This window comes from Eubalaena glacialis, chromosome 5 (genome assembly GCF_028564815.1).
Source record: "Eubalaena glacialis isolate mEubGla1 chromosome 5, mEubGla1.1.hap2.+ XY, whole genome shotgun sequence".
In the NCBI taxonomy this organism is placed as follows: Eukaryota; Metazoa; Chordata; class Mammalia; order Artiodactyla; family Balaenidae; genus Eubalaena; species Eubalaena glacialis.
In genome coordinates, this window is record NC_083720.1 from 116709093 (window position 1) to 116737028 (window position 27936).

The following is a 27936-nucleotide window of genomic DNA, read 5'->3' on the forward strand; positions in this document are numbered from 1 at the left end:
GGCAGGACTGTGTCCTGGCCACGCCATCTGCAGCAGGAGTGCTCCTGGGACCACGTGCCATGAAGACAGAGACCAGGGTCTGACATAGGCTCATCTCTGGGCAAATCCTAAAATCTCTCAAACCCCAGGATGACAGAGAAAGCTCCTTAGAGAGCATCCTGGCCAAACCCTTCATCTCACAGACGAGGAAACTGAGGCCCAGGAAGGGGCAGTGGCGTGCCAGGTCACTCACAAAGCGGGATCCTGGTGCCAACCGCTTTCTCCCAGAGAACTGCCTTCATGCTACTTGCTCATTAGAGAAAACAGACATTTAATCCGCCATGGAACTTGGATGCAGAACTTTGCCTGCGCAAAAGCCCTGGCGAGGAAGCACGCTGTTGGCCACAGGACACAGAGATATTGGTTCCCCGGGGACGTGGGTACTTACTGATACCCAGGGGTGACTCAGGATCTGTCCCGCAGTGCACCGCGCTTCAACGTTTACCTGAAGCATTTGACTGATTAATTCCTGGAAAGAAATAAAGAAGGTGATAGAGCAGGCGAAAGGGGGTAATTCCAGCATCAACACAGAAATCTTGAGTTTGCACCACATTACTTCAACGAACAGCCAACACAGCTGCTCAGCCGTTTGAATGCAAAAGCTATTATCACCTCCACTGCCCGTGCCTAGGAGGCAATACGCAGACACAGCTGCCTCGTGTCAGCGGCACTGAGAGAGGAAGAGGTCTCTCCCGAATCTACATGAAACCCAAGATGTTCTCTCCTAAGAGTTCCGGTCATTATCACTCCACAGCACAAAACCGCAGTGCTGCTCCTTCTGGCAATCCAGCAGGTCTCACAAATCCACCCCTATAGTCTGACGGGTGTCCGTAACACATTTCTTGAATAAATGAAAGAACAAACGTTTAGGGCTTAGAGGAGCACAGGAGGACGGTAGCGGCAAACTGGGAAGACAGCCAGTCCAGCTTCCAGAATTCAGTTAAGCATTTCAGAGACCACACTGAGGAAGGAACTTAATGAAGAACCACACATTAAAAGTCAAGACAGACGCGGAGCTCAACACCAAGAGCTGCTACAGCCCCACACAATGAGTGAGGACCCTCAACACGACGCAACCCCTAGAAACGGGCCTGGATGGGTACCTTGGCTGAGTCCGTGATGTTGTCCCAGTAGGGGGCCGGAAACTCTAGCTTCCCAGCCAAGATCTGGTCGAAGAGATCTTCCTGGAGATTGTTCTCACTAAGTCAGTGATGGAGAAACAGAGAAAGAGAGTCACCATACAGTTTTTAACAAAATGCTCATGGGAAGAGGGGGGAGGAGTCCAGTCTCTCTGGCTTGGGCATTTCATAGCTCAGCTGTGGATCTCAACTGCATTTGGGATGACACGCTCCCTTTTAGACAAAGAATCGAAGAACATTTCCATGGGCTTGGGAATCACAGAGAAAGAGGGAGGTGTGTGTGGGGGGGAGAGATGGGGGGCAGAGGGAGGGGGGGAGGGAAAGAGAGGAGGAGAGAGGGAGGGGGAGAGATGGGGAGGGAGAGAGAGGGTGAGGGAGAGGGGGAGAGGGGGGAGGGAGGGAGAGGGGGAGGGAGAGGGGGAGAGGGGGAGAGGGGGAGAGGGGGAGGGAAAGGGGGAAGAGAGGGATGGGGAGAGAGAAGGGGAGAAAGGGGGGAGGGGGGAGAGAGAGGGAGGAATAGGGGCGGGAAGAGAGAAGAGACAAAGACGCAAGAACTTTGTTTAGTGGGTACAGGGTTTCAACGTGGAAAGATGAAGATGTTCCGGAGATGGATGGTAGTGATGGTTGCACAACATTGTAAATGTACTTAATACCACCTAACCCTTAAAACTATACACTTAAAAATGGTTTAAATGATAAATTTTATGTTACATATATTTTTCCACGATAAAAAAGACTCAAGAAAAAAATGGCATCCACAAATGATGTAAATCCTCATTTCAGCAAAATCCAAGCTCAGCACCTGCCCTCAATCCCTCGTGGTAGTAAGAGGGGAAAAGCAGCACATTTGAGTCAGATCTCCTTGTCCTTCCTCTTTCTACTTTTCCAAGAAAACAGCCAAAGATCAGTGAAGCAGCCAACATATGAAAACATCATAAGGAGTTCAGAATCTGGATAAACATTCATGACACAATGTGCTCCCCTTTGGAACTCGCCTTTCATTGAAGCTCAGTCCGAGACAAAGCCCATCCAAGGACATCAACTAGAACTGCACGGTTGAGGCAAACCCACCTCGCCACCCCTGGGTGAACGTACCTCCCCACCCTGTGCCTACCTGCCCCCCCCAAGGCACACCTGCACACATAGCTGTGCCTACAGGATAAATGATGACTTGAGTTTTTATGGATGGCGCCATGGAAACACTGCTGGGAAAATTCAGGAAGCTGGGCGTCCCCTACCTCCCAGAAAACTGCATCGCACAGCCACAGAGCCCCTTCCCTTGGTGGGCACGTCAATGGCCAGAGTGAGAACACAGTCATTGGCTTTCTAGGCCATCACAAAGCCCTAGGAGAAAACTCAGGATGCACTGCTGGAGTCAAGATCAAAATCCAGGAGCGAAGTTCAGTCTCACTTGGCAAGGGTGCAACCTTCCTCCTGGAGCTCCCGACAGGCTCCCTGCAGCCTACTTACTGCTCAGGGTGCTCACGTGGGACCCTGCCCAGCCTTCTGGACAGCAGGCTGCTCATGCTACCAGCCCTCCAGGGTCTGCAAGGGCCAGTGTGGTGTCCCTAGAAATAGATCGTTCCGGGCAGTGTCCAGCGACAAATTTGGGGGCTGTGTGATGAGGTGGCTGCCTCGTTCCTGTTCTAGGAAAAAAGAGTAGAGTTTGTGAGCTGGTGAACATTCATGACCTCTAACCAAGCCCAGCGGCATCGACACCGCTGGTCCATGACGTCTGGGTCACGCAGCACAAGTCACGGAGCAGCACAAGTCAGGCCAGATCACCAGACAAGGCAAAAGATGCCCCCACCCACCTCGCTCTCCTAAAAAGTGATATTCTTTGAGTGAGCACAGACTCTTTCTAGGTGTCTAAATATTTTCTTTCCTTTTCACTGTTACTTCTCTACTGATTTAATTCAGCTCAACTCTCCTTCAAAGTGAGTAAAGGATGCATCTAAGAACACAATGGGATTTTACAGAAACCTTTAGAAAATTGGAGGACCCCAGGAGACAATGTTAGAAGAAGATAGAAAAAAATCACCCATTTCCAGAATTTGTTCTTTTTAGCCATTCCTCTCTATGGCTGCACTCATCTCCTTTTTGGTATTTTTCTGGAATCTCGACTAGCTTATGTTCTGTTAATATCTATGGCTTTTATTTTGTTAACAAACAGCTAAAACATGGGGGGTGTGTCTGCAGGATTTAGGTCCTTGGCAAAACAGCCTAAGTCAACAACAAAACCCCAGGATCCTGGCAATTAGAATGGCACCCTCAAGACCCATGCTGTGAACTGCGAGAGCTTTGGGAGTTTCGGGCTGCCCTCACCAGAGCAGAGCTGAAGAGAATTTATCCTTCTTAGTAGTCACATAATAAAAGCCTCTCTGATTAAATCTTCCCTGGATTTATTAACACATTTATACTCTACAATCTGGCTGAGATGCTTCAGGCACTTCTAAATTCTCAAATAGTACAGTGCTGTAAGTATGAAAATGCCCATTAAGAAAAACTTTGAAAACAGCAAAAGAGTCTGTGTACACTCTTTCCAATGCCAAGTCATTAAAGGTCGGACGAGGTAACCTGAAAAAATTTTGTAAGCTATTTCACAAATGATGTGCAAACATTTCACTTCAAGGGGGGTATGTGTGTGTCTTTAAAAGAAACATCAAATACCTCAGCACAGTCAGGCAAGTATTGTTGTCAGTGGCCCTAAGAACAGACTTGCTTAGGCAATAACTAAACTTCTAGTTGCCTCTGAAAAACCAACATCCTTCTCAGTAACAATGAATCTGGTGTTGAAAAGACTGGAGGGAAAATATATGTCAGCCCAAGACTAAAGCCCGTAAACCCTAAAAAAAGAATGAGAGATGCTACAGTGAAAGAAGCTGAAACTGTCAATTCCAAGGAACAATTTTAATTAAAAAGCTTTGGGTGAAAATCATCTTTTGTAGAAAACAAATATTTTGAGATATCTGTTTGAAGGACTTTATTTTAGGTACAAATTTAAGTAGATAACCTGTCTTATACCATAGTCATTTATCATTCTTTAAAGGACCATTTTCATAATTTGCTATATATATGTATGATATATAAAATATATAAAAATACATTTTATATTATAGAAGGTTATAAAATCTGTCCAGAATGTCTCTGTACGCTGTGAAGATGTTTCTGTAACTAGTATTTAACATAATAGATTCTCTTTCATCACAACATGGTATGAAAGAGGGAAAACATTTTCAAAAGTAAGCTATCTAGAGTTGTAGGACCAGCTTCTGAATACAACATCTAAGGCAGCAGCTTTCAGAATGCAGTTTTACTGCTTTTGATTAGCCAGACTTATCTCAAGATCCCGCAAAGAAGCTGCTGTCCATTGGGTAACAAGTCACAATAGATACACATTGTTCAATCTGAATCTCACTTTTGTTAAAAAGTAAAAAGCAAAGTCAAAGAAAAAACTCCCAGGCTGCGCTGGCAAGTGGCAACACTAGAGGGTGTTGTGAGCACACAGTCCTCTACAACTGATCCCTGATACCCTTTTCCAAGGGCTCTCAACTTGGGTTAACCAAGGAGGGAAACTCTACTGTAAATGGTCCTAGAATTACTTGCTATCAAAACCCACTACCCTCTGCACTTGACTAGTTCCCAAAACAAGTCATCACTGAAACCAGCCAGGGCACAGTGTGACTGTAAAAATAGCCACAAATGATCCCCCTCCCTCTATGTACACACTTAACCTTCTCCCACATTTACCCCAGGCTTAGCTATTTGATTTCGTTTGGTCAACGGGACATCAATCAAGAAATGTGAGGCAAGCAGAGACCTGGAAAGTGCTCTGGCCGCTTTGGGATATCCTGTATCCACCATCATGTGAAGCCCATGCTAGCCCACCGGATGCTGAAAGGCACATGGCCAAGTCATATCTGTTTCCCAGCTGACACTGAGCCAACTACCAGGCATATGAGTGAGGCTACACTGGACCTCATGCCCCCACTGAGCCAGCCCAGAGCAGAACTGCTCAATGGACCCACAGAATGATTTACACCCCTGCCTTTAGGGGAAGTTTGTTATTCAGCAAAAACTGATACGTCCAGTAATCCTACAGTCTGTATAACCCACCTGAGCAATGATCTTGATGGAAAACCATGATGCTGATGGCCAGATGGAAAGAACTTTCCACCTACAGAAACCTAACCCATGCCACAAGGACAAGGTCCCACTCAAATGTCATCTCTTTCACGAAACCTTTTGTGATTTCTACCCCTCAACTAAGCATGCCCCCAACTTAGCATGACCTCATGCTCAGTGATTCTGCTTGATCAATATTCTCGTGATGTATCTACACCAGAAGGCTCTCAAAAATAGAGACGGACATCTCTGTCATTCTTGTGTTTAATGTCAGCAAAAAAAAAAACCTGTTCAACTCAATTAAAAATTGATCATTTAAAAAAGATAAACCTTTCAACTTTTCTGTATGTTTGAAAGCTTTCACAATAAAATGCCGGGGGCAGGGATGGAATAAACTTATTTTTCACTTACTGACCGAATACTACACTGTAAACACTATGGCCTCAGAGAATATGTTTTGTTCACCACTCGATTCCCAGCACTTAGAATAGTACCTGGCCCACAGGAGCTACTCTACAGATAGTTGTAAAATGAAGAAGGGATTAAAAGGAAAAGAGCATTCAAGAAAACTCAGAGGAAAATCAAACATGCACCATTAGATGAACTTCTGCTTCAAAGTGTTCATTTGCTCCAAAGAGGGAGACAGAACTGATCAAAAGAGATGCTGTGTCGAAGCCCCACACGCCCCCTGGTCATGGACTGCTGGCTGCGAGTGCGCTCTGTGGACCCCAGCACACACCCCAACACCATGTGTGGCCACCAGGTGAGGTGCAGGGTCACCAAGGGTCAATCTGCTGTTCCCAGCTCTGTTTATGCCAAAAGTATTTGTAATTCTACTTAATTAAATATTATGTGAACAGACAAAATAAATTTAAAAAGAAAGAATTCCCTGTTTCTACAAGAATTAGGTCAAATGCTTTGCAAAGTGAGTTGTTTAAAAACTGCTGTTGAGGGGGCTTCCCTGGTGGCACAGTGGTTAAGAATCTGCCTGCCAATGCAGGAAACACGGGTTCGAGCCCTGGTCCGGGAAGATCGCACATGCCGCGGAGCAACTAAGTCCATGCGCCACAACTACTGAGCCTGCGCTCTAGAGCCCACGAGCCACAACTACTGAGCCAGTGCTCCTAGAGCCCGTGCTCTGCAACAAGAGAACCACCGCAATGAGAAACCCGCTCACGGCAACAAAGAGTAGCCCCTGCTCTCAACAACTAGAGAAAGCATGTGCGCAGCAACAAAGACCCAAGGCAACCAAAAATAAATAAATAAATAAATTTATTTTTTAAAAAACCAAAAAACTGCTGTCGAATTAAGTAGAAGAGGAAACTCTTAAGAACTAGAAAAATGCTTACCTGGAAGGATCAGATTGCTTCGCAAGGATCTTTAAATCTATTCCTCTTGAAAAAGACTGAGAATGGAAATCATAGACACTGGACTATGGGTGTGCTTTATGGAAGAATGACCGCAGGAAACTCAGGGGACCAAACACAAAGCAAAGGCCTTGGCCTCACATCAAAAGTGTGGCCAAGGAATATACATTAATAGGTTGTAAATTAAGATAAAAAAGTGAAAGGTATGTTTGTATAATTTTTAACTGACATTTTTATTGAGCAGTTTCTGGTCCTGATTGCCAGGAGTAGAATGTCTGCTTCCTGATCAAAGGGAGAGGGTTTACAATTCAAATATTGTCATTCAAAGAGCCACTGACCTTCGGAAGGGTGGGAATCCACAGAGCAGTATGTACGTGATCACGCCAGCCGCCCAAATGTCCACCTTCAGGCCATAGCTGGGGAAACAAAGTGGGTGGGAGGAGAGAAACAGTGATACTACTCCCAGGAACCCTGCACATTACTGGAGTACTTGCCTTTGTTTGTTAGGGAAAAAAGGTCTTTCGGTACCAAACTGCTCATTTCATGTAGAGGAATGAATTACCCTTTGGACAAAAGGTGTCTGCTCTTCTCCCAACCTCACCACCATCTTGGGGACTCCAAGACTGGCCTTGGGACAGAAGTCCAGGCCTAGGGCTCTTGGAACTAGAAGCACAAACTCAAGCTCCTGGGATCAAAATCATGGTGCAGGTAACAGTCTCTCCTGCCCTCCACATTCCCAAGAGGCACGTGAATACACAGCAGCAGTAGCAGCAAAATATACCCTTTCCCAAAGTTAAAGCACTAAGCCAAACCCCCAGGAGGCATACCCGGTTTCAGCAATGATTTCTGGGGCCACGTAAGTCGGGGTGCCACAGACTGTGTATAAAGGGCCTTCTACCACAGTGGCCAGCCCAAAGTCTCCCAGTTTCAAAGACTTGGTCCCATCAGGATATTCACACACCTGGAACAGAAACCAGCCAATAATCAGAAGTTGTTTTTTTTTTTTTTCTCAGTGATTGCAAGGCTGGGGGCCTTTGGAATTAGGCAGAAAGGACACAGATACATTTACTAACAAATCAAAAGAAATCTCTCCTTGTGATATTAACGCCATGGTTTATCTTTGTTGCTTTTTAAAGCTCTAATTTTTCTTTTTAGAGATTTTGCATGTGATTTTGATTGTGCGAAATAGGAAAAAGACAATATTTCTACCTTTGCAAAAGTTCCTTACCTAGGAGTATAATGAACATGTTTGCCTGCTGAGGGGTGTAGGTGGCTGCTACACCTGAGGGGTCTTAGGTGGCTCGAGAGCCCTCTAAGACTTCTGTTGTGTGTTTCCCGAGCGCTGGGGGGGGGATGTGAGAGCCTCAGAAATGTTTATGAAGTGTCCACTGAAGCGCTAGGTGCTCTCCAACTTGCATGTTTAGTTTAGAACATAAAATTAGGACTTGTTCTCTAGACAATGATGAATATAAATATTACATAGGGGAGAACCCTGGAAATTTAGAAAGAAAATGACTTTGGGGATCAGACAGCCTGAGCTTACATAACCAAGCACTCCACCCATTTTCTGGTGATGTGACCTTTGAAGGTCTCTCACTCGCCCTGGGCAGGATCCTTCATCTGTGAAATGGGAGGACACGGGTCCTTGGCTCATGGGGTTGGTGTGAGGATGAAATGAGATGAAGTACAGATCAGGACTTAATGAATGTTCCTTCCTTTCCTAGAAGGACTGGCTGATTAGATCAGGCAAATCATCATCTTGGAAAAGGTTTAACAATGCTGGTGAACATGTAACAACTTTTCTAGAAAGCACTGCAACCATACGTAAATTTCTTAATATCCTTTATAACCTTTGATCCTGTAAATCTACTTCTAAGAACCTGCTCTAAGGCAACAGAGATGGACCGAAAGGTTACGCACAAGAATGCCAATCTCAGAATTCATCTGTTTTTAAAAACTGGAAGCAACATAAATGGCCAACAGGGTAATGACTTAATAAATCATGGTAAATCCCTACAATGAAATATTATACAGTCACTAATAAGCACATTTCAAGTAAATATTAATCATGGGAAATATTTACTATATTACATAAAATTTTAAAAATATTCAAAATTATATATATACTGTAACACCCCAAAATGTTAAGTTTATCTCTAGGTGGTAGCATTACAGGTTACTTTAATTTTCTTCTTTATACTTTTCAGTAGTTTCCAAAATGTTTACAATGAACATGTGCTGGTTCCATAATTCAGAAAAAATTACTTTTATATATAAGCAAACTTTCCTTATGGGATAAAAGTCCAGAAGTTACATTTTAAATGGATAGTTTTAGAAGCAAATGAGTGTGTGTGAGAACATAACTGAGATTTGACTGTGGGATCTTTAACAAGCTGTCCATTTGCCTCTTGGACGTCCATTCTGAAAACACTCAATTTCAGAGGATAACTACAAAAACCTAACCTGTACTCATGTCATATCTTTCCTCTACTTTTACATTTTAAACATATTTTGTTTGTGTTTCCTTGTATTCTACCATGAACTGAATCAGATTTTCACCTAAACCACTACTTACTAAAGGAAGTGAAAAATTTAGCAAATTATGTTTTTTCAAGATAAGCATGTTTACAACATCATCCATTAGTCTGATACTTAATGAGGGGGGTGATTTATAAACTCCTCAATAAAAAGACATCAAGAACCTCCGGCCTTCCTCATGCCAATGACCCCACCATCTTAATAAGCATTTTTTAAGGATGACAATGAAATACCTTCCTCGCCTGTGATGTTCTCAGCAGTTTAAGAGGAGTATTTTTCACCTTAGTATTTTAATAACTGCTTCCACGTTGATGTACTAAATACCCATGCCCAGCATGCATCTTTATGACTTACAAGTTTCACAGCACTAATGGTGAGGATTTGGAGTCCCTCACAGATATTTATCATTCTGAGTCAGCCCACAACTCAGCAGAAACATATTCAAAGCTACTAATGATTCAGCCTAAAGCAACAGAAACCAGGTTCTTAGTCACGCTTAGTCTTAGGATGACTTTCCATCCATTATGTTTAATATAAACATTAACAAGAACAATCTGAATTACAGTTAGAATTTATGATGCATTTACTGAAACCCAGACTTTAGAAATTCCCTGAGTAATTGCAGTGATAAGAACATTATAACCAACATTATAATTCTAAATGTCTCTATCATGAGAGTAAAACAAAAGTTTTGTTAATGTCATTTTGTTTTTACAACTTTAAAATACACTCATTAGGTACATTTTTTTAAAATAGTGTTTACTTTAGACATTCAATTTAGGGATGCCTAGGGGTATTTAAGTGTTGTCAGATACTCAGAAGTCCCAGAAGTCCCGTTTTTCACATCCCCTATAAGGAATTCAGAGTCAGATGCGGGAGTATAAATAGAAAGGGACTGAACAGTCTATAATCGTTGAATTATGTTTGGGCAAGTGGTACTCCTTGGCTAAACATCAAAAGGGAAGTGTCATAAGGGGCAGACAAGCCTGAAATAATAATATTTTATATGATTCATCTCTCCCCAATGCTAGACACAAAGGCAAATATGTGGAAGAGAATGTAAGTAAATTTCAAATCTTAGCTGGAGATTCTCTTCAAAGCAGGAAAAAAAAATATATATATATATATACATCTATAAATCTACACATACACACACACACATTTATGACATTGCTGGGACTTCCCTGGTGATGCAGTGGTTAAGAATCCGCCTGCCAACGGAGGGGACACGGGTTCAATCCCTGGTCCAGGAAGATCCCACATGCTGCAGAGCAACTAAGCCCATGCGCCACAACTAATGAGCCTGTGCTCTAGAGCCCACGAGCACAACTACTGAAGCCCGCGTCCCTGGAGCCCGTGCTCTGCAGCAAGAGAAGCCACTGCAATGAGAAGCCCGCGCACCGCAACGAAGAGTAGCCCCGCTCGCCGCAACTAGAGAAAGCCCACGTGCAGCAACGAAGACCCAATGCAGCCAAAAATTTTTTTTAAAAAATTTATGACATTGCTTTAAGAAACTGACACGGACACACACACATGGCTTTAAGAGACTGGTTTTAAGAAAGAGGTGGCTAAATGCACAGGGACTCCAAAGGCCTTCTGTTCTGGCAGAGAGTTCAGTTCTCCCCAGTAACGCGCATCCTCGCAGGACTTGGGAGATTCCAATATTTTCCTAAATGCTGTCTCACTGCACTTCTGTAGTCACCCCGCTGGACAATTAGGAAGAGAACTTTTGCTCCAATTTACAGATGAGGAAACTGAGGCTCAGAAAACTCAAGTTACAAGCAGGCACCCAAGGGGGGCCTCCAAACAAGACCACTGCCGTCCACCGCACCCTCCTGAGTCTAAAAGCCTGCACGGTCTGCAGACTCTCGGTGAGATCTGAACCACCACCACTGTGAGAACTCCAGCCCTGCGCTGCTCAAAGGGCCCACCACAAGCTGAGAGACGCTGTCAAAAGTTGCTCTCAGAATGCAAAACTGAAATATGTGAGAAATGCAGATCCTACATACAAAGTGAATGCCACAAGCTCTCTAAATAAAATGTCAGCATCATGATTTGGAAGGACTTCAAATATGAGAAACCAACCCTCTTCTCTCCCCTGCCCCCAGAACTCCTGGAAACGCGGAATTTATCACTGGTCTCTCATAGTTAACTCTGACAGGGCACCGCCAGGCTGTAACTCACGGCATTAATGGCCACCCCTGTGCTCCCTGACACGGTGACCCATACATCTCTGCTGGCAGGGGTTTAAATTATGACACTGCTGCCAGAGGAGGGGATGCAAATCAGATGTCTGAATGCTCTGGTGTTTAAAGACCCAATTCTCTTTTAGAGTAGCAAGAGGTTGGCAGTCCCTCTGCGTATTTCCTTTTAGTGCCTCGATGGCACTTTTTCACACCAACCTGCTGACTCTATCTAGGATCAGCTGAGGGGTCCAGTTAGATTTCCAACGGCAGGCACATATTCTACTTAGATATGCGCAGCTCAGGGTCTCCAAAGCCTGACCCCACGGCCCTTTCATGTCACACATCAGCCTCATCCCGACATCAGTTTTATCATCTCCCTTCTCTCCCCTTTGGGCAGCACAGCAGGGTTGGAGCAGGTCTCAGAGCGGGGCGGACACTCATCCAGGTGGGGTAGGTGAGGCAGATGAGGCACTCGATTCCAATCTCCTGCCTACAGTCTGAGACTCATCCTAACGGGGACTGATGTCTCCAGCTGCTATCTTCCCTTGATGCGTAACAGCAGAAGAGTTATGAGGGGTGGGATTCTGAGATTTTGCATACAGTAAGGAACTGTGAGTGGAAAAGAGGGGAAACGGGGTGAGAACGGAATCAGTGAGCTGGGAAACGGGCACCCTCGGGTTTACGGGGAGGCTCACTCACCCCTCCGCCACCCTCCTCGCTGGCTGGGCCTCCGCAGTCAGAGCCAGGCGGCGTGGGCACTGCGGTAACCACTGGTCCTCGGGCCCTGTGGCCCCGTGCTCTCAGAGAACGTTAATCACAGCGGCCACTGCGGTGGCGTGGGCTGTGGCGAGCAGGGGCGTACTCGTGAACACCTCGACACTGTGTCTGGCTCCGCCGGGGGAAGCCTTGTCCCCTCTGCTTGTGGAGCCCCCGGCCAAGCTCCGTCAGTGGGGGCGGGGCGGGGCCAGCCCAGACCGCAGCCTCACGGGGGAAGAGCAGCCCGTCGAGAGGAGGGAACCCCACGCCCTCACGTCCACCCGGGGGCCTGGCTTACCACGGCCTCCATTCCTCCTTAGAGTTCACATAACACATCTTGTTTTACAGAGCAGGGGTGTTTACTTTCCTAATAGGAACAAACAGAAATGAAACATATTTCCTCAAGGCAGGAGACAGTAAGAAGAAAAACCTCACATACTTTTAAGTGGACACTCGGAAATTATCAAATGGTATTAACCAAAAGGGGAAACGGATACCCCGGATTAGCAGAAAGCCCCAGGACGGCCCCAAAGCCTAGCCCATTCAGTTGTTATTTGCGTGTTGGGCATATGAGGCAGGCTGTGGAGACTTGTGTTTGAGTGCCAGCTGCTGGCGACCTAGGTGACCACGGCGGTCAGTCACCAGCCGTCTACCCCACGTCCACCGTGTGCTTCCTCGGCCCTGGGGATATAAAGTAACCGAAACACAGACCTTGCCCCATTAGTGCTTACGACCTAGAGAAGACAATAGACAAGTAAACAATAAAATCACTGCACCACGGCAAGTGCAGCAAAAACCAGAGGTGGCCATGACTGACTCTGCCCAGGGAGCCTGGGGTGGTATCAAGAAGACATGCCTTGCTCAGTATCTTACAAGATGAACGTGTTTGCCACGTTGCTGGGGGAGAGGATGCTGCAAACAGAGACCAGTATGGACACCAACAATGAGGTGTAATGCTGCTGAGGAAGTCAAGTCTTCACCAACTCCTGGACCCGGGGAAGCCTGTGTCTGGATGCACACGATATGGGAGACTCAGATAGGCTCAACTGCCAAGCAGTAACGATGATGATGGTGATGCTCAGCCCTGAAAGGTGGAAACAGAGAAGCCAAGAGTCCTGTGTGGGATTGGGGGATGTGTGTGTGCAGAACTCCCAGATCGCCTTCTCTAAAATTTCTCTACAATGTAGACACGAGGACTGTCCCCATTAGCAATGTTTGGTTTGAAGGCCACCATGGGGTGAGTTAAATATGGCTTGAAGGTGAGTGCCATGCTGGTCAGATGGGTAGGGAAGAGAGTAACAGGAGAAGAGGCTGGAAAGGTAAATTGGAACCAGATTATGAAGCTGAGTGCATATTAGAATAAGACTTTCATCTGTAGAACAATGGGACAAATGAGACTTTTAAACAAGAACAGTTAGCATCTCTGGGTCTCAATTTCCACATCTGTAGAGCTGAAATGAATGGACTAGATTATTTCCAAAGTTCCGTCCTGCACAGAAACGAACCCTCGTGTTCTACTGCTGGTTCCTACAAGCCTCTAATTCTGTTTCTGTCTCCAATTTATTCTTCAGAATTTTTGCCTCATAAAATAATTTTCCTGCTCACCTTTCTTCAGTTAGCACCATCCATCAAATTGTAAATGAAAACATGTTTTCTAATGTCTGGTAAACAGTAAATGCAGAAGTGCAGATCAATTCAAGAAATCCATTAACATTTTATGGTCATTGACTTGAGTCAGGCTGATTTTCTAGATTTAAATTCTCTCAGCCCCGTATCTGCAGGGTTGGTATAGACTTTAAAATGTCATAGTCTGCATATGATTGTTTGCATGCAATTACTCTCACTTCAAAGGGAGAGAGGCCTGAGTTGGAACAGAAGAGGCAGAGATGACGTACCAAGAGGTTCTCTGGCTTGATGTCTCTGTGCACAATGCTGAGGGCGTGGAGGTACCTGAGGGCGTTGGCCAGGTTGTACACCATGGCACTGCCATCTCTCTCAGTGTACTTGGTTGAAGAAGTAATTGCATCAAAGAGATCTCCACCCTAAAGGACACATAAAAGAACATATCAAAACATTGACAGTGGGGACTTCCCTGGTGGCACAGTGGTTAAGACTCTGTGCTCTCAATGCAGGAGGCCCAGGTTCGATCCCTGGTCCGGGAACTAGATCCCACATGCATGCCGCAACTAAGAGTTTGCATGCCACAACTAAGGCGCCTGCGTGTCGCAACTAAGGAGCCCATCTGCCATAACTAAGACCCAATGCAACCAAATACATAAATATTTTTAAAAAACAAAACAAAACATCAACAGTGGCAGTCCTATGAAGGTAACAAAGAAAGCTCATCAGCCTGGAGTAGATGAAAAAAATGACACAAGTGCCACTAAAATTGATGATTATAAATAATTAAAGTTTCAAGGTAGCAAAACACTTTTCCAATTAGGTCCTTCAAGAATATTGTAAGTCTTGGGATTTGTCAACAATGAATTCTCTTGAAATCTCTCCATCCTCTTACTTTGACCAATTCCATCACCAGAAAAAGCTCAGTAGCTGTTTCCATCTCCTCAACCAGCATGATGATATTTGGATGTTTCACTCTGCGCAGTATTGACACTTCGTTCTCAATCAGATGCTCCTGCCAAAAAGGGTTTAGAGAGGTAGATCAGAAATTACAGAACCCTCTGCTCTATCCCTGTGTTCTGGAGGACAACACACGCTGTAGATCTGACACTGAAGGAACAGAGACAAACCACACCCTGGCCCAGCTGGTGTCCCTAGGGACAGGACAAGTCAGCATGACACCTCATTGTAACTAACAGAAAGACATTCTTCAATACATCCCTCGAGGACTTCCCTGGTGGTGCGGTGGTTAGGAATCCGCCTGCCAATGCAGGCGACACGGGTTTGAGCCCTGGTCCGGGAAGATCCCACATGCCGCGGAGCAACTAAGCCCATGCGCCACAACTACTGAGCCCACGTGCCACAACTACTGAGCCTGCGTGCCACAACTACTGAAGCTCGCGCACCTAGAGCCTGTGCTCTGCAACAAGAGAAGCCACCGCAATGAGAAGCCCGCACACCGCAAAGAAGAGTAGCTCCCGCTCACCACAACTAGAGAAAGCCCGCACGCAGCAACAAAGACCCAACACAGCCAAAGATAAAATAAATAAATTTATTAAAAAAAAAAAAAAAATCCCTCAAAAGGCTCGGCATGCTATCTGGCACATAAAACACACTCTTTCCTGTCTCTTCTTTATTTCAAACACCTTAAGAGGTTGTGATGCTACAAAAGCTTGTGTATGCCACACTGTGCTTTGCAGTTCAGCTGGAATCACTTTTCCCTTTCAGTATACACTCAGAAATAAAGACTAGGCATATAAGGAAATTTGGCATGCTTATGGGATACAACTTCTAGCATTACAAACATTTTTAGTTTTTAAACTATTACCAATATGAATTTGAATTTCATGTTGAAATTCATGACAAAGAAACTTTCTTCTTCTATGATTGGGTGTGAAATCATTCACCAGATGGATGTTCCTTATCATCTTGTATTTCAGAAATCAGGAAACATATAGTACCATGGGGACCACTATTCTCATTTTAACTCTAATCACTTCTCTGAAAATACCACCTGATTATCAGTCCTGGTGAGTAATGCAGTTGGGATCAGCACTGTAGCAAAACGTTTGCTCACGGCATTATTATTTTCAATACACCAACCCATGAATCATGAACAACAATTGGTCTATTTTATTATGAGACATTAAAATCTCTCAACAATGTCATATTTGTTAATCCTCATTAACTGTAATAATGAATTGTTTAGAATTTAGGAAATGCTCTGTAAAAATTGCTAATTGCCCTATTACACACTCTAGGTTTTCAAATATAGCTTTTACAAAATTTACCTTATAAGAGCTATCATTTGCTACCTAAATATTCAATACACATATATGCATATATTCATATTATATGTTCGTGTGTGTGTGTGTGTGTGTGTGCGTGCTTCCCTCTTACCGCCCCTTTTGCCTCCTTTGCTCTCACGAATTTCAACTAAATTTAGTGTTCTGCTGCAGTAGTAAGACAGTTATCTTATCTCTAGTTCAGGATACCATTTATGGTTCCTCTCATCTTCATGCATCCATGTATACATGTATTTTTACTCAGAGCCATCTCAAATACTTTTCGACAATAGGTGGAAGCATGAATTATAACAGATGAATAACTAACATTCAGAGAAAATCTGTTGCTGGCTCCTGCTCGTGGTGGGCGGTGTTTCTCGAGCATTGAATGCACTGTGTTTGTCCAAGTAGTCACTCGGTAAATGCTGGAAAATGACAGTGCAAATGCTGAACGGAAGTGGGGGGAAAGAAAAGAGCCAACATGATCTAGGAATGTAGTCACTATCTGTCAGTCGCTGTGCAAGGTACTTGTGTAACGTCTTAACGCTTATCCTTAGAACAGTCCTTGGAGGGGGGATGCACACCTAGGGTCCTGACATCCCAGCCCACATTTTTTGTACTGCACAATATCACCTTTCAAAGGGGGAGGCTTTAGTCAAAGTTGGAATTTTTCAAAATGATAGCTGCAAAGCTGAAACTATTTAATTCCTTGAAAAGATAGGATCTAGAGGTCGCTTCACACCAACTTGGGAGTCAAGGCAGAACCACACCAGGCTTTGTACAGGAAGAGAATCTATGTCCATTAATGAGCAGGGCTGGGAAGACTTAGACTGGCTTTGGAGTCAGCAGACAGGGAAGAACAGTGGTTCTCAGCACCTAGCCAACCACAGCTGGGAGGCCACAGGGCCCCCCACCTGGTTCCCGTCCCACAGGGCAGCAGCACTAGGCAGCAACAGAGCCCTGGTCCCTCCCAAGGGAAGCAGCTGTGCAGCCAACTCCTTGCGGCCACAGAGACAAAGGAAAGATGCAGCAAACCCTCCACATTTGTACACTTGTTTAGAAGCCTTTGGCTCATCTGTGCCAACCATGTCCTTAATCACAGTAACAAGCAGAGGTGGATGTACCTTTGTGAACATGTAAAGGCAACCAAACAAGTGTATTTCACTCTGTGTGAAGCCGAGATGACATGGTAGTAAAATGGGTGTCTGATTTTAAGCTAAGTGGAACTATCATGTCAGTTCTCCTCCCTCCTCCCCATTTCCCCCAGGTTGGGAGAGTCTATAAATTTACCTCTCTTCAGGGGCTCTGTCTGTGATGCTAATTTTGAGTGACATATGTAAAATAATCCCCATCACCAGTACCCCAAGAATTCTCTCAAATTGGAGCTAAAATAAGGAGTCTATCACATACGGAGACTACACCTCCCCAAAGTTATCTTTTTCATTAAAAGGCACAACAGAGAGTCTTCTGAGACGCATTGTGGAACTTCTCCCAGGGCCTCTGGGCAGTGTTACATTTCAAACATTAAGTGAATATTGCAACATTTTCTCCACCATTATTTATTATCTCGACTTACTGTATGCTACTCAACAATGGCTAGTATTCTATGCACATAGTGAAGGTTTTTGTTGGGATGTGGGAGCTATTAGCCTTTGTTTCCCAACCTCTGACGATGCATGTAAATATGTCTTTGAAGGAACAATCCACTTTTTAACGTAAACCATCCTCAGAAGCAAAACAGAACAGTGCACAAAAATCTTTACAAACATTATCTTCCTATTTCTTATGCAACCCGTATGTAATCTTTGTTTCTAATATATAAAAATGCTCTCTAGGTTACATTTTCCAGGGAAATATTTCTAAATACAACGTGAACATCACTTTTGTCTTGAACTGCACTGAACTTGCATTATTCAGTCATCTACCATTATTTATGTTAAGTGATTCATGATTCTAACTCCAAATAATTTACACATGAATCATTTCATGGCGGTGTTCCACGGTTTTGTATGTGAGAGTAAATGACAAAGAAAACTGCTCACTTGGCAAAGGATACCGCCCTATCCTTGGCCAGGGTGGTTTTTAACTGACAAAAGAGAGAGAGAGAGAGAGAGACAGCCAGAGAGAAACAGATTCGCGGAATAAACAGCTCTCTCAAACCAAACGAATCATCTTGTCTCCGGTCCTTCCCTCCTGTGTCCTTTGTCTCACTGAATGAACCTGGCTGCCCAGAGCAGACAGGAATTCCACCAGGACCCTCCTTCCTGCATCCTCCTGCACAGCTAATCAATCATCGATCCCTGCCAGGTCTGCCTTCTCAATAGCCTCGGGATACATCCATTCCCATTTTATCCCTTTTGCCAATCTCTTATCTAGACCTCCAGGCACTTGCACAGGCGGTTTTGTCTGGAGCTCTCTTTCCCCACTTCTTGGTGAACTCCTATTTACCCCTCAGCACCACATGAGACCTCACCTCCTCCAGGTGGCCTCCCCTGCTCAACTGTGACTGGGTTAGGAGCCCCTCGAATTTGTTCTCAGTGCCCCTGTGCTCTGCTCCAACCACAGCCCTCACCCTGCTGTCCCGGAGCTTTCTGTTTACCTCGCCCTCCAGCAACTAGCACAGTTCATTCTGAAGTGCTCAAGAAAGTGGAAGACATAAACACATCATGCGCTGCTCTCGGTCAACAGTGGCTTTACAGCTGGTATCTATATTGTGGGGTGAGTACTGCTGAGGATCATGCAGCGAGAGAGATGAGATGCTCAGATCGCTACATGTAATTTCTGCGGTAGATGAGTGTGGTTGGTTGAATAACGGCCACACAAAGTTACCAAGTCTTAATGCCTGGAACTTGTTAATATTACTGTATTTGAAAAAATGTCTTTGGAGATGTGATTAAAGATACTGCAACGAAGAGATAACAGTGGATTATCTGGCTGCCATCACAAGTGTCTTTATGAGACAGAGGCAGAGGGAGACTTCACAGACAAAAGAGGAAAAACAGACACACAGAAGAGAGGGAGGTGAAGACGGAGGCAGGGTTTGGAGTGATGTGGCCACAAGCCAAGGAATACTGTCAGCCACCAGAAGCTACTTAGAATCAAGGTACAGATTCTCCCCTAAAGCTTCCAGAGGGAGTGTGCATTTCAGACTTTTAGCCGCCAGAACTGTGAGAAAATAAATTTCCGTTGTAAGCCACTAAGTTTGTGGTAATTTATTCCAACAGCCTCAGGAAACTAATACAATATACATTTGGATTTATGTCCTGCCTGGACCCATAGCATGTAGATAATGAATGCAGAACTCTGGGAAGAGAAGGAAGGACCACTTCTAAGCACCACAACAGAAAGCTCAGGGCTTCATACACTATGGGAATTCAATAAATATTTAGAATGAATATTATTTAGAATATCAAACTTGGAAGAATTCTTAAATTTACAAACACCATAGCCTTCTCAAAAGCTTCCTTAAATTTGGCCCCAAGGTAGATCTTGCAAAAATCTCCTACGTGGCATGTAAATCAATAAAGTTACAACACTCCTTCACACCATACACAAAAATAAACTCAAAATGGCTTAAAGACTTTAAGACAGGACACCATAAAACTCCCAGAAGAGAACACAGGCAAAACATTCTCTGACATTAATAATAGCAATGTTTTCTTAGGTCAGTCTCCCAAGGCAATAGAAATAAAAGCAAAAATAAACAAATGGGACCTGATTAAACTTATAAGATTTTGCACAGCAAAGGAAACCATAAACTAAACAAAAAGACAACCTACGGACTGGGAGAAAATATCTGCAAAAATGATGCGACCAATGAGGGTTTAATTTCCAAAATATATAAACAGCTCATACAACTCAAAAACAAAATAACAAACAACCCAATCAAAACATGGGCAGAAGACCTAAACAGACATTTCTCCAAAGAAGACGTACAGATGGCCAATAGGTACGTGAGGAGATGCTCAACATCGCTAATTATCAGAGAAATGCAAATCAAAACTACATTCAGGTATCACTTCACACCAGTCAGAATGGCCATCATTAAAAAGTCTACAAATAATAAATGCTGGAGAGGGTGTCAAGAAAAGGGAACCCTCATACACTGTTGGTGGGAATTTAAATTGGTGCAGCTACTATGGAGAACAGTATGGAGGTTCCTTAAAAAACTAAAAATAGAGTTACCGTATGATCCAGCAATCCTACTCCTGGGCATATATCCAGAGAAAACTCTAATTTGAAAAGATAATGCAGCCCAGTGTTCATAGCAGCACTATATACAATAGCCAAGACATGGAAGCAACCTAAACGTCCATCAAAAAATGAATGGATAAAGAAAATGTGGTACATATATACAATGGAATATTACTCAGCCATAAAAAGAATGAAATAATGCCATTTGCAGCAACATGGATGGACCTAGAGATTATCATACTAAGTGAAGTAAGTCAGACAGAAAAAGACAAATATCATATGATATCACTTATATGTGGAATCTAAAATATGACACAAATGAACTTATCCACAAAACAGAAACAGACTCACAGATATAGAAAACAAACTTATGGTTACCAAAGGGGAAAGGGGCTGTCGGAGGGATAAATTAGGAGTTTGGGATTAACAGATACAAGCTACTACATATAAAATACTGGGTTGGCCAGAAAGTTTGCTTGGTTTAAAGTAAAAATAAAAGACACATTTTTCATTTTCATGAAGAACTTTATTGAACAACATATTCAGTAACCGAATGAACTTTTTGGCCAACCCAGTAGATAAACAACCAGGTCCTACTATATAGCACAGGGAACTACTGTATATTCAATATCTTGTAATAACCTATAATGAAAAAGAATATGAAAAAAAATACATATGTATAACTGAATCTCTTTCCTGTAAACCAGAAACTAACACAACATTATAAATCAATTTAAGAAAATCTCCTATTGAGGGACTTTCCTGGTGCTCCAGTGGCCCGCACTCCCAGTGCAGGGGGCCCGGGTTCGATCCCTGGTCAGGGAACTAGATCCTGCATGCATGCCGCAACTAAGAGTTTGTATGCTGCAACTAAGAGTCCGCACGCTGCAATGAAGATCCCACGTGCCACAACGAAGACCCAGCACAGCCAAAATAAATAAATAATGAATAAATAAATATTTTTAAAAAAGAAAAAGAAAACCTCCTACTTGGAAGAACCCAACATGCTTTCCATCTTCTGGGCCTCTACTCAGGCTGCGCTGGCCGCCTCAAAAGCTTTTCTGTCATTACTGCCTACTCAAGTGGTACCTACTGCTCAAATCCAGCTCGAATGCTTCTTGCTCTAAGGCATCTCCACTGAGCACCTACTTCTCTCTCATGTGCTACCCTGAACTCCCATAACACTTTTACGGAACTGGTATTAATGTTAAATTACCTTATTCCTAGCACAGTATCTTGCACAAACATCAAATGTTAGGTAAACAAGTGAATCAATCTTGTACATTACAGAAAAGCAAACAGAAAACCAGAGGTTAAGAATGTTTCCCAGGTTCTTATTATAGGAACAAATGCATAAATTGAACTTGGAGAGGGATCATGGTAGATTGGCCAGTGTAGACTGTCTGTGCAACCAACTAGCCCAAAGGTCCAATCACTGCTCTGCTTCTGTGTGACTTTTGGGAAGCTATTTAATTTGAATTTCTGTTTCTTTACCTGTAAAACCAGTACATCTGTTTTGCAAGTCATTAAAGATAATGTGCAAAATTCCTATATGTCCAAGCCTGGATAGATAATACATTTTGATAAATGGCAGATATTATTTTCAGCATTATTACTTTTCTGTATACAACCCACAAGGCAGAGGTAACGAACGATGCCCCCGAAGAGTGGCTGAATACCTCCCCTTAGATTTTGTTTTAAAAAAGCAAATTCTCTATACCAATTTTTTTCCTAAATATAAAATTTAGTGGAAAAATCTACCTATTTAGAACAAAACAAGTATGGGATTAACAGATACAAACTACTTTACATAAAATAGATAAGTAACAAGGATTTACTGTATAGCACAGGGAATTATATTCAATATCCTATAATAACCTATAATGAAATATAATCTGAAAAAATTACTGAACCACTTTGCTGTACACCTGAAACTAACACAATATTGTAAGTCAACTATCCTTCAATTTTTTTTTTAAAGTTTTAACCTTATAATTTTATATAGTCAATGTGGAAATAATTGTTCAAATAAGCAAAATATAAGGATGGAAATAAGTATATGATCATGAATTATAAAAATAAAATGACATTCAATAACAAGGAAAAATAAGATCCAAATGTTTGAAGTGACCTCTTCATTTGCCTCAACACTTAGTGTACCAGACTGAATTTTTTTGCATAAAGATTTTTTTTTCAACTACTGAGACAGCTGCTTAAATTTTAATCATGTAAACAATATCCTTACCAGAGCAATTATTTTTAAACTTTTTTGAAAACATACTTTAATACAGTTGTTTAGAACTTGGCTCCCAAAATTATGACACATTCTGCTTAAATCACACAATATCAGATACAAAGAGCAACACCTACTTACATATGGAGACAGGCTTTGCAGCTGAAAATGTAATAAAATTGTTAGCACAATAACTGAAAACACATAGAATTATTTAAAGAAAATTACATTTAGAAAAACCTTATTCAAAGAAATGGGGGGCATTTTGCACAGACTCTGCTTCATTAGCTGTCACAATGTAGTGTTAAAAAAAAAAAAAAAAGTGTATGACAAATTTGTCTATTGGATTTTCCATTCTGGGTCTCTGAGAAGACTCTTCTAACACTGTATCATAATATATATGTATTTTTAAAATTAATTTATTTATTTATTTATTTATTTTTGGCTGTGTTGGGTCTTCGTTTCTGTGCGAGGGCTTTCTCTAGTTGCGGCGAGCGGGGGCCACTCTTCATCGCGGTGCGCGGGCCTCTCACTGTCGCGGCCTCTCTTATTGTGGAGCACAGGCTCCAGACGCGCAGGCTCAGTAGTTGTGGCTCACGGGCCTAGTTGCTCCGTGGCATGTGCGATCTTCCCAGACCAGGGCTCGAACCTGTGTCCCCTGCATTGGCAGGCAGATTCTCAACCACTGCGCCACCAGGGAAGCCCTGTATCATAATATTTTAAGTTTCCTGTTAAAAGTACACAATTTTGTAAATGTCTGATGAAGAATAGTTTTAGGAGTTCCATAAATATAAAACCACTACTATCACATCAAATCCTCCTAGCTATAACTTCTGAATTCCTCTGGCATATTAATAATATTAACAGTTACCATGTGTTAAATTCTTGTTACATACTGATACTTTTCTACATGTTTTCTATGCCTTAATTCAATTAATTCACAATAACCTATGCCTTCGATATTATTAACAACTGCATTTTATAGGAAGAAACAGAGGCACAGAGGGGTTAACTAATTTCTCCAAGGTCATACAGCAAAAAGAGGCAGAGCCAGGATTAAACTTTATACAATCTGGCTCTAGAGTAGTACTGTTCAATAGAAATGTGATCCACATATGTAAATTTAAGTTTTCTAGTAGCCATGTTAAAAAATATAAAAAGCAGGTAAAATGTATAACTTATTTAACCCAATATATCCAAGATATTATCATTTCAACATGTAATCAAATACAAAAGATATTAATGAAGTATCTTACATTCTTCTTTTAGCATTAAGTCTTCAAAATCTGTTGTGTTTTACACTGAGAGTACATTTCAGTTCAGACTGGCCATACTTCAGCTGCTCAGCACCACAAGCGCGAGGGGCTCAGAGTTGGACCATGAGTTCTAGAGCCTTCTCTCTCTTTTTTTCAATGTATTTATTTATTTATTTTTGGCTGTGTTGGGTCTTCGTTGCTGTGCGTGGGCTTTCTTTAGTTGCGGCGAGCAGGGGCTACTCTTCATTGCGGTGCGCGGGCTTCTCATTGCAGTGGCTTCTCTTGTTGCGGAGCATGGGATCTAGGCACGCAGGCTTCAGTAGTTGTGGCTTGCGGGCTCTAGGGTGCCGGCTCAGTAGTTGCGGCGCATGGGCTTAGCTGCTCCACGGCATGTGGGATTTTCCCAGACTAGGGCTCGAACACGTGTCCCCTGCATTGGCAGGTGGATTCTTAACCACTGCGCCACCTTCTAGGGGGAAGGCCCTAGGGCCTGCTCTCTTAACTGCTATGCTACTTACCAGAAAGGAATCTAAAAAGGTCTTTGTCATCACTATTGTAGAATATTTATCCTTTCAAACATAGTTGAAATGGCAGTAATCTAGCAGCATTCCATCATTTGATTTTTTTCCCAGTCCCATTTTCAGAGTAGGACAGAGAAAAAAGTTCATCCATTTGGGGAGACAATCCATGGTGTTTCTTCACATCCCACATCAGCTTTAGTTACAAACTATCTTTCCAAGTATGTCTGTATAGCAAACACCCTTGGAACACAGAGACAGGGTCTCCCCCAGGGGTGGAGGGCCAATTTGTTTCCTGACCATGATAATAAAAATAATGCTCTCCACTGGGGCAGAGGCTGGGTAGGATGCTAGTGGCCCCCTCATAAGATTGGGGGGTTCCTAAGCTTGGGGGTCCTCCACTGTGACACAAACCCACTGTGTGGACAGCATCCAGCTGGGCCCCTCTACATCACTTCTGTGGGCTTTGGGAGTTAAGGGGAACCAGTGCAAGCATGGAGCTCCTGCTTTCTGCTATGGCACCAGTAATAGTTTTTGTCTCTGACCCAGGAATCTTGTGTCTTCTGCCACATCTACAAAGCTGGAAGGCTAATTTCTTAGTTTGAAAAGTCTCAGAACCCTCACAGTTCTTGAGGCACCTTTTGTGTGTTGCTGGGTTTTGATATAGACATCTGCCAGGGAGGAGAACTTGTATTTTTCAATGGTTAGGACAAAGATCAAATCAATTTACTGTTTTAGGATTAAGGTTTCTGAAAAATGGCAGGGGAAAAAAAAAAGCTTGACAAGGTTTCCCCCGCTACTATCAGCAGACTATTCCTATTATGATCTTGTCAAATCACCACTTAAATTCCTTCACCACAGAAAACATCTCTAAGTTTTTTCAGTTTCTTTTACAAAACAGTTATGTATACTGTACCTTTCCACAACATTTGGCTTTGTCTATAATCTTTAGGGCAAACTCCTTTCCTGTGGACCTATGGAATAATCAGAGGAAGGACATTTAAAGACATAAATCAAAGACACCATCCATCCTGATTTCCTCTACAGCACAGACCCAGGGAAGAAAGAGTGGCTTCCTTCTCTATACACCAGAGAGGATGCTGAGTGGGGTCAGGGAGAAAAATACCCACAAAAGATTTTTTTAAAACCCACAAAGCCACACTGTCAATCTCCTTTTATAACTATTAATCATTACAATATTAAGTAACTCACATATTTAAAGTATTTAAATTCTGTTGTTGTATCAGACTTGGATAAGAAGCTGTTCTTCCATACTTAAATCTCAAAAATAGTTCTCTTAGGAGACAGAATAAAATTAAGAAAAATGAATCAAAGTAACAGAAAATTTTCTTGTATCAATGTCTTTACATGAGTCCATTAGTCACTAATTAGCCCATAATTCAAAACTGAAAAGTCCCTAGACTTTCAGTCTCTATTTCTCAGCAAAAACTCCACTTAGGATCTGGTGCCACCTTATCCACACCTTTAAACGTCCATATCTGGTACTAGAGACATCATTCATTTGACACAAGAATCCTGATGTTGTTATTTAACTTCTAATCACCTTTAGTATAATTTAATCTGAACATGTCAAAAATACATCTTTTAGAATAGGAAAGCAGTTCAAGAAGGAACACTGTGGTATTCTTGGAATAGGTTAGTTCTCTCAAGCACAAGCTGCTTTTGCCAGGTGGTCACAGTACACACTGATGAGACCTACCTTGGAAACATAACTTTTATTTAAATTGCTTCTCCATAATAGAAACCAAACACTGCCTCAGATTTCTAATGAGTCTTTAGAAGTCATATTTTAGATGCTTGTTGCTTGAGCAGCAATTTGTGTACCAGAGCTAAGCAGAGGGGCTTAGAAGACAGGGAGCTACTTTGTGTACCATATAAGGAGCAGTAATGCTTCACTGGAGATGTAGCAGAACAGGAAAACTGTAGTCACCAGAACTTTCTGGAAAACTCCCCCTCACCCATCTCCCACCACCACAACAAAAATTACCACTTAGAACAGCTAGAATAACAGGCTATAAACACAAAGACTCTAATCTGAGTCTTTTCCAGTTTTAATATTGTTTACAAAAGGCCTGGAATGTAAAAGAATGGATTTGTTACCATCTGAGAAATTAGGACCTTAAACAAAATAAAGCTGGACAAGCAAAAATATAATTTTAATATGGGCAAAAGTTGGCTGATTCTGATCTTGAATAAAGTCAGAGCTCATGTATCATGAACTACTGATAATATGCAATTAATTATTAGCTGAGAAGGTTAATGACTTAATATAAGTACAGCACTGATAATAGAGCCTGGCACAGATAAGTGCTATAGGAGATTTTTTTTCTTTTTTTTAATGAATCGTACTCTTTCCCATTTTTCTCTGGCTCATGGATGAGACTTGATATATCTCCCAAAGTAAAAAGCAGGTTTATATTCTACATGTGTACATATATTTTCCCCTGTTTTGCCTGTGGGCATGCAAAACACTAGTCCTAAGAGTAAACTCTTTAAGAAGGCCTTTCGTTCATTCAGATAAGAATAAACTCCAAAGGAAAAATGTATGTGTCGGTGAACAAACGATTATTCTCACTATCCACTCACCTGTCCATGCACTCTTTGACTACTGCAAAATTGCCATCACCAATAACCTTCCCAATTTTGTACTTCTCAAGAAGAGTTGACGATTCAGAGCACCTGCTTCCATTCACACCTGCAAAAAAGGATAAACACAAAGTCTAATGAACACATCACATTTCACCTTGATTCCTACAGATTGGTAAAATAATAAATCACAATGGAGTTATTTCTAAATCTGTGGTAAAACTAAAGAAAATCCTCTGAGCATATTCTCTGAATAGAACACCTGAATCACCAATTTCCTTTTGGCCTTGTTGGTTGGAATCAGAAACCAACAAAATCAATAAACCTAACAAATCCCTGAAATATCAGCTGAAAATAAGTGATTAGCTTTGGGTAAAAGGGAAGTCTAACCAAAACTTTGTAAACTTTTTGTCAACTCTGGAGAAATGGGGAGGGGATTGATGATGGGGACTTAATCTTAGAAATTTTCTCTTCAAGATTTTCTGGTAAAGAAAATTCTGGCCACTTAGGATACCTTGTTAAGGCTAATTTCTGGCTCAAAGTGTCCTCAAAAAGGAGAGGGGGGAGGGGCAGAAGAAGGAAGTGGTTAAGATCGACCACTTTTCACAATGTATCCTCAGTGCCCTGTACATAGCTGACATCAAACAAAGAAACCCACTTAATGTTATCTAAGAAAAAGGAAAGTCTACATTTAGGAATTGTGAGCAGATTGCCACTAAGGAAAAATAAAGGAAACTCAAGACTAAAATTTGAAATTGGGTAGCTTAATTAACAACGAGATTCTATACATATTGACGTGACCCCTGCTGTTTAGGGAGATAATTTAGCACAAGTGGGTTTGGGGGGGCGACCGAGTTCACATGGATGGCTTCCCTTATAGAAGTAATCACAGGGGCTTCCCTGGTGGTGCAGTGGTTGAGAATCTGCCTGCCGATGCAGGGGACATGGGTTCGAGCCCTGGTCTGGGACGATCCCACATGCCGCGGAGCAACTAGGCCCGTGAGCCACAACTACTGAGCCTGCGCGTCTGGAGCCTGTGCTCCGTAACAAGAGAGGCCACGATAATGAAAGGC

General features: G+C 42.6%; 1 protein-coding gene across 7 annotated transcripts in view; it reads right to left on the reverse strand.

Moving 5' to 3' along the window:
• Positions 1–27936, reverse strand: part of DCLK2 (doublecortin like kinase 2) — a 149675-nt gene that overhangs the window by 6911 nt on the left and 114828 nt on the right. For 6 of the 7 annotated variants that reach the window (XR_009701135.1, XR_009701134.1, XM_061192558.1 and 3 more), the window contains 8 exons: positions 26864–26972; positions 25173–25230; positions 14666–14785; positions 14046–14192; positions 7498–7631; positions 7009–7086; positions 1143–1239; positions 428–508 (listed from right to left, as the gene is read on the reverse strand). Coding sequence is in view for 5 of the 7 variants with exons in the window: in XM_061192558.1 (XP_061048541.1) it covers positions 428–508; positions 1143–1239; positions 7009–7086; positions 7498–7631; positions 14046–14192; positions 14666–14785; positions 25173–25230; positions 26864–26972 (824 nt within the window). In the remaining 2 variants the exon portion in view is untranslated. Of the gene's footprint in view, positions 1–427; positions 509–1142; positions 1240–7008; positions 7087–7497; positions 7632–14045; positions 14193–14665; positions 14786–23139; positions 23211–25172; positions 25231–26863; positions 26973–27936 lie in introns of those variants that run through there. The other variant, XM_061192559.1, reaches the window with a different exon arrangement.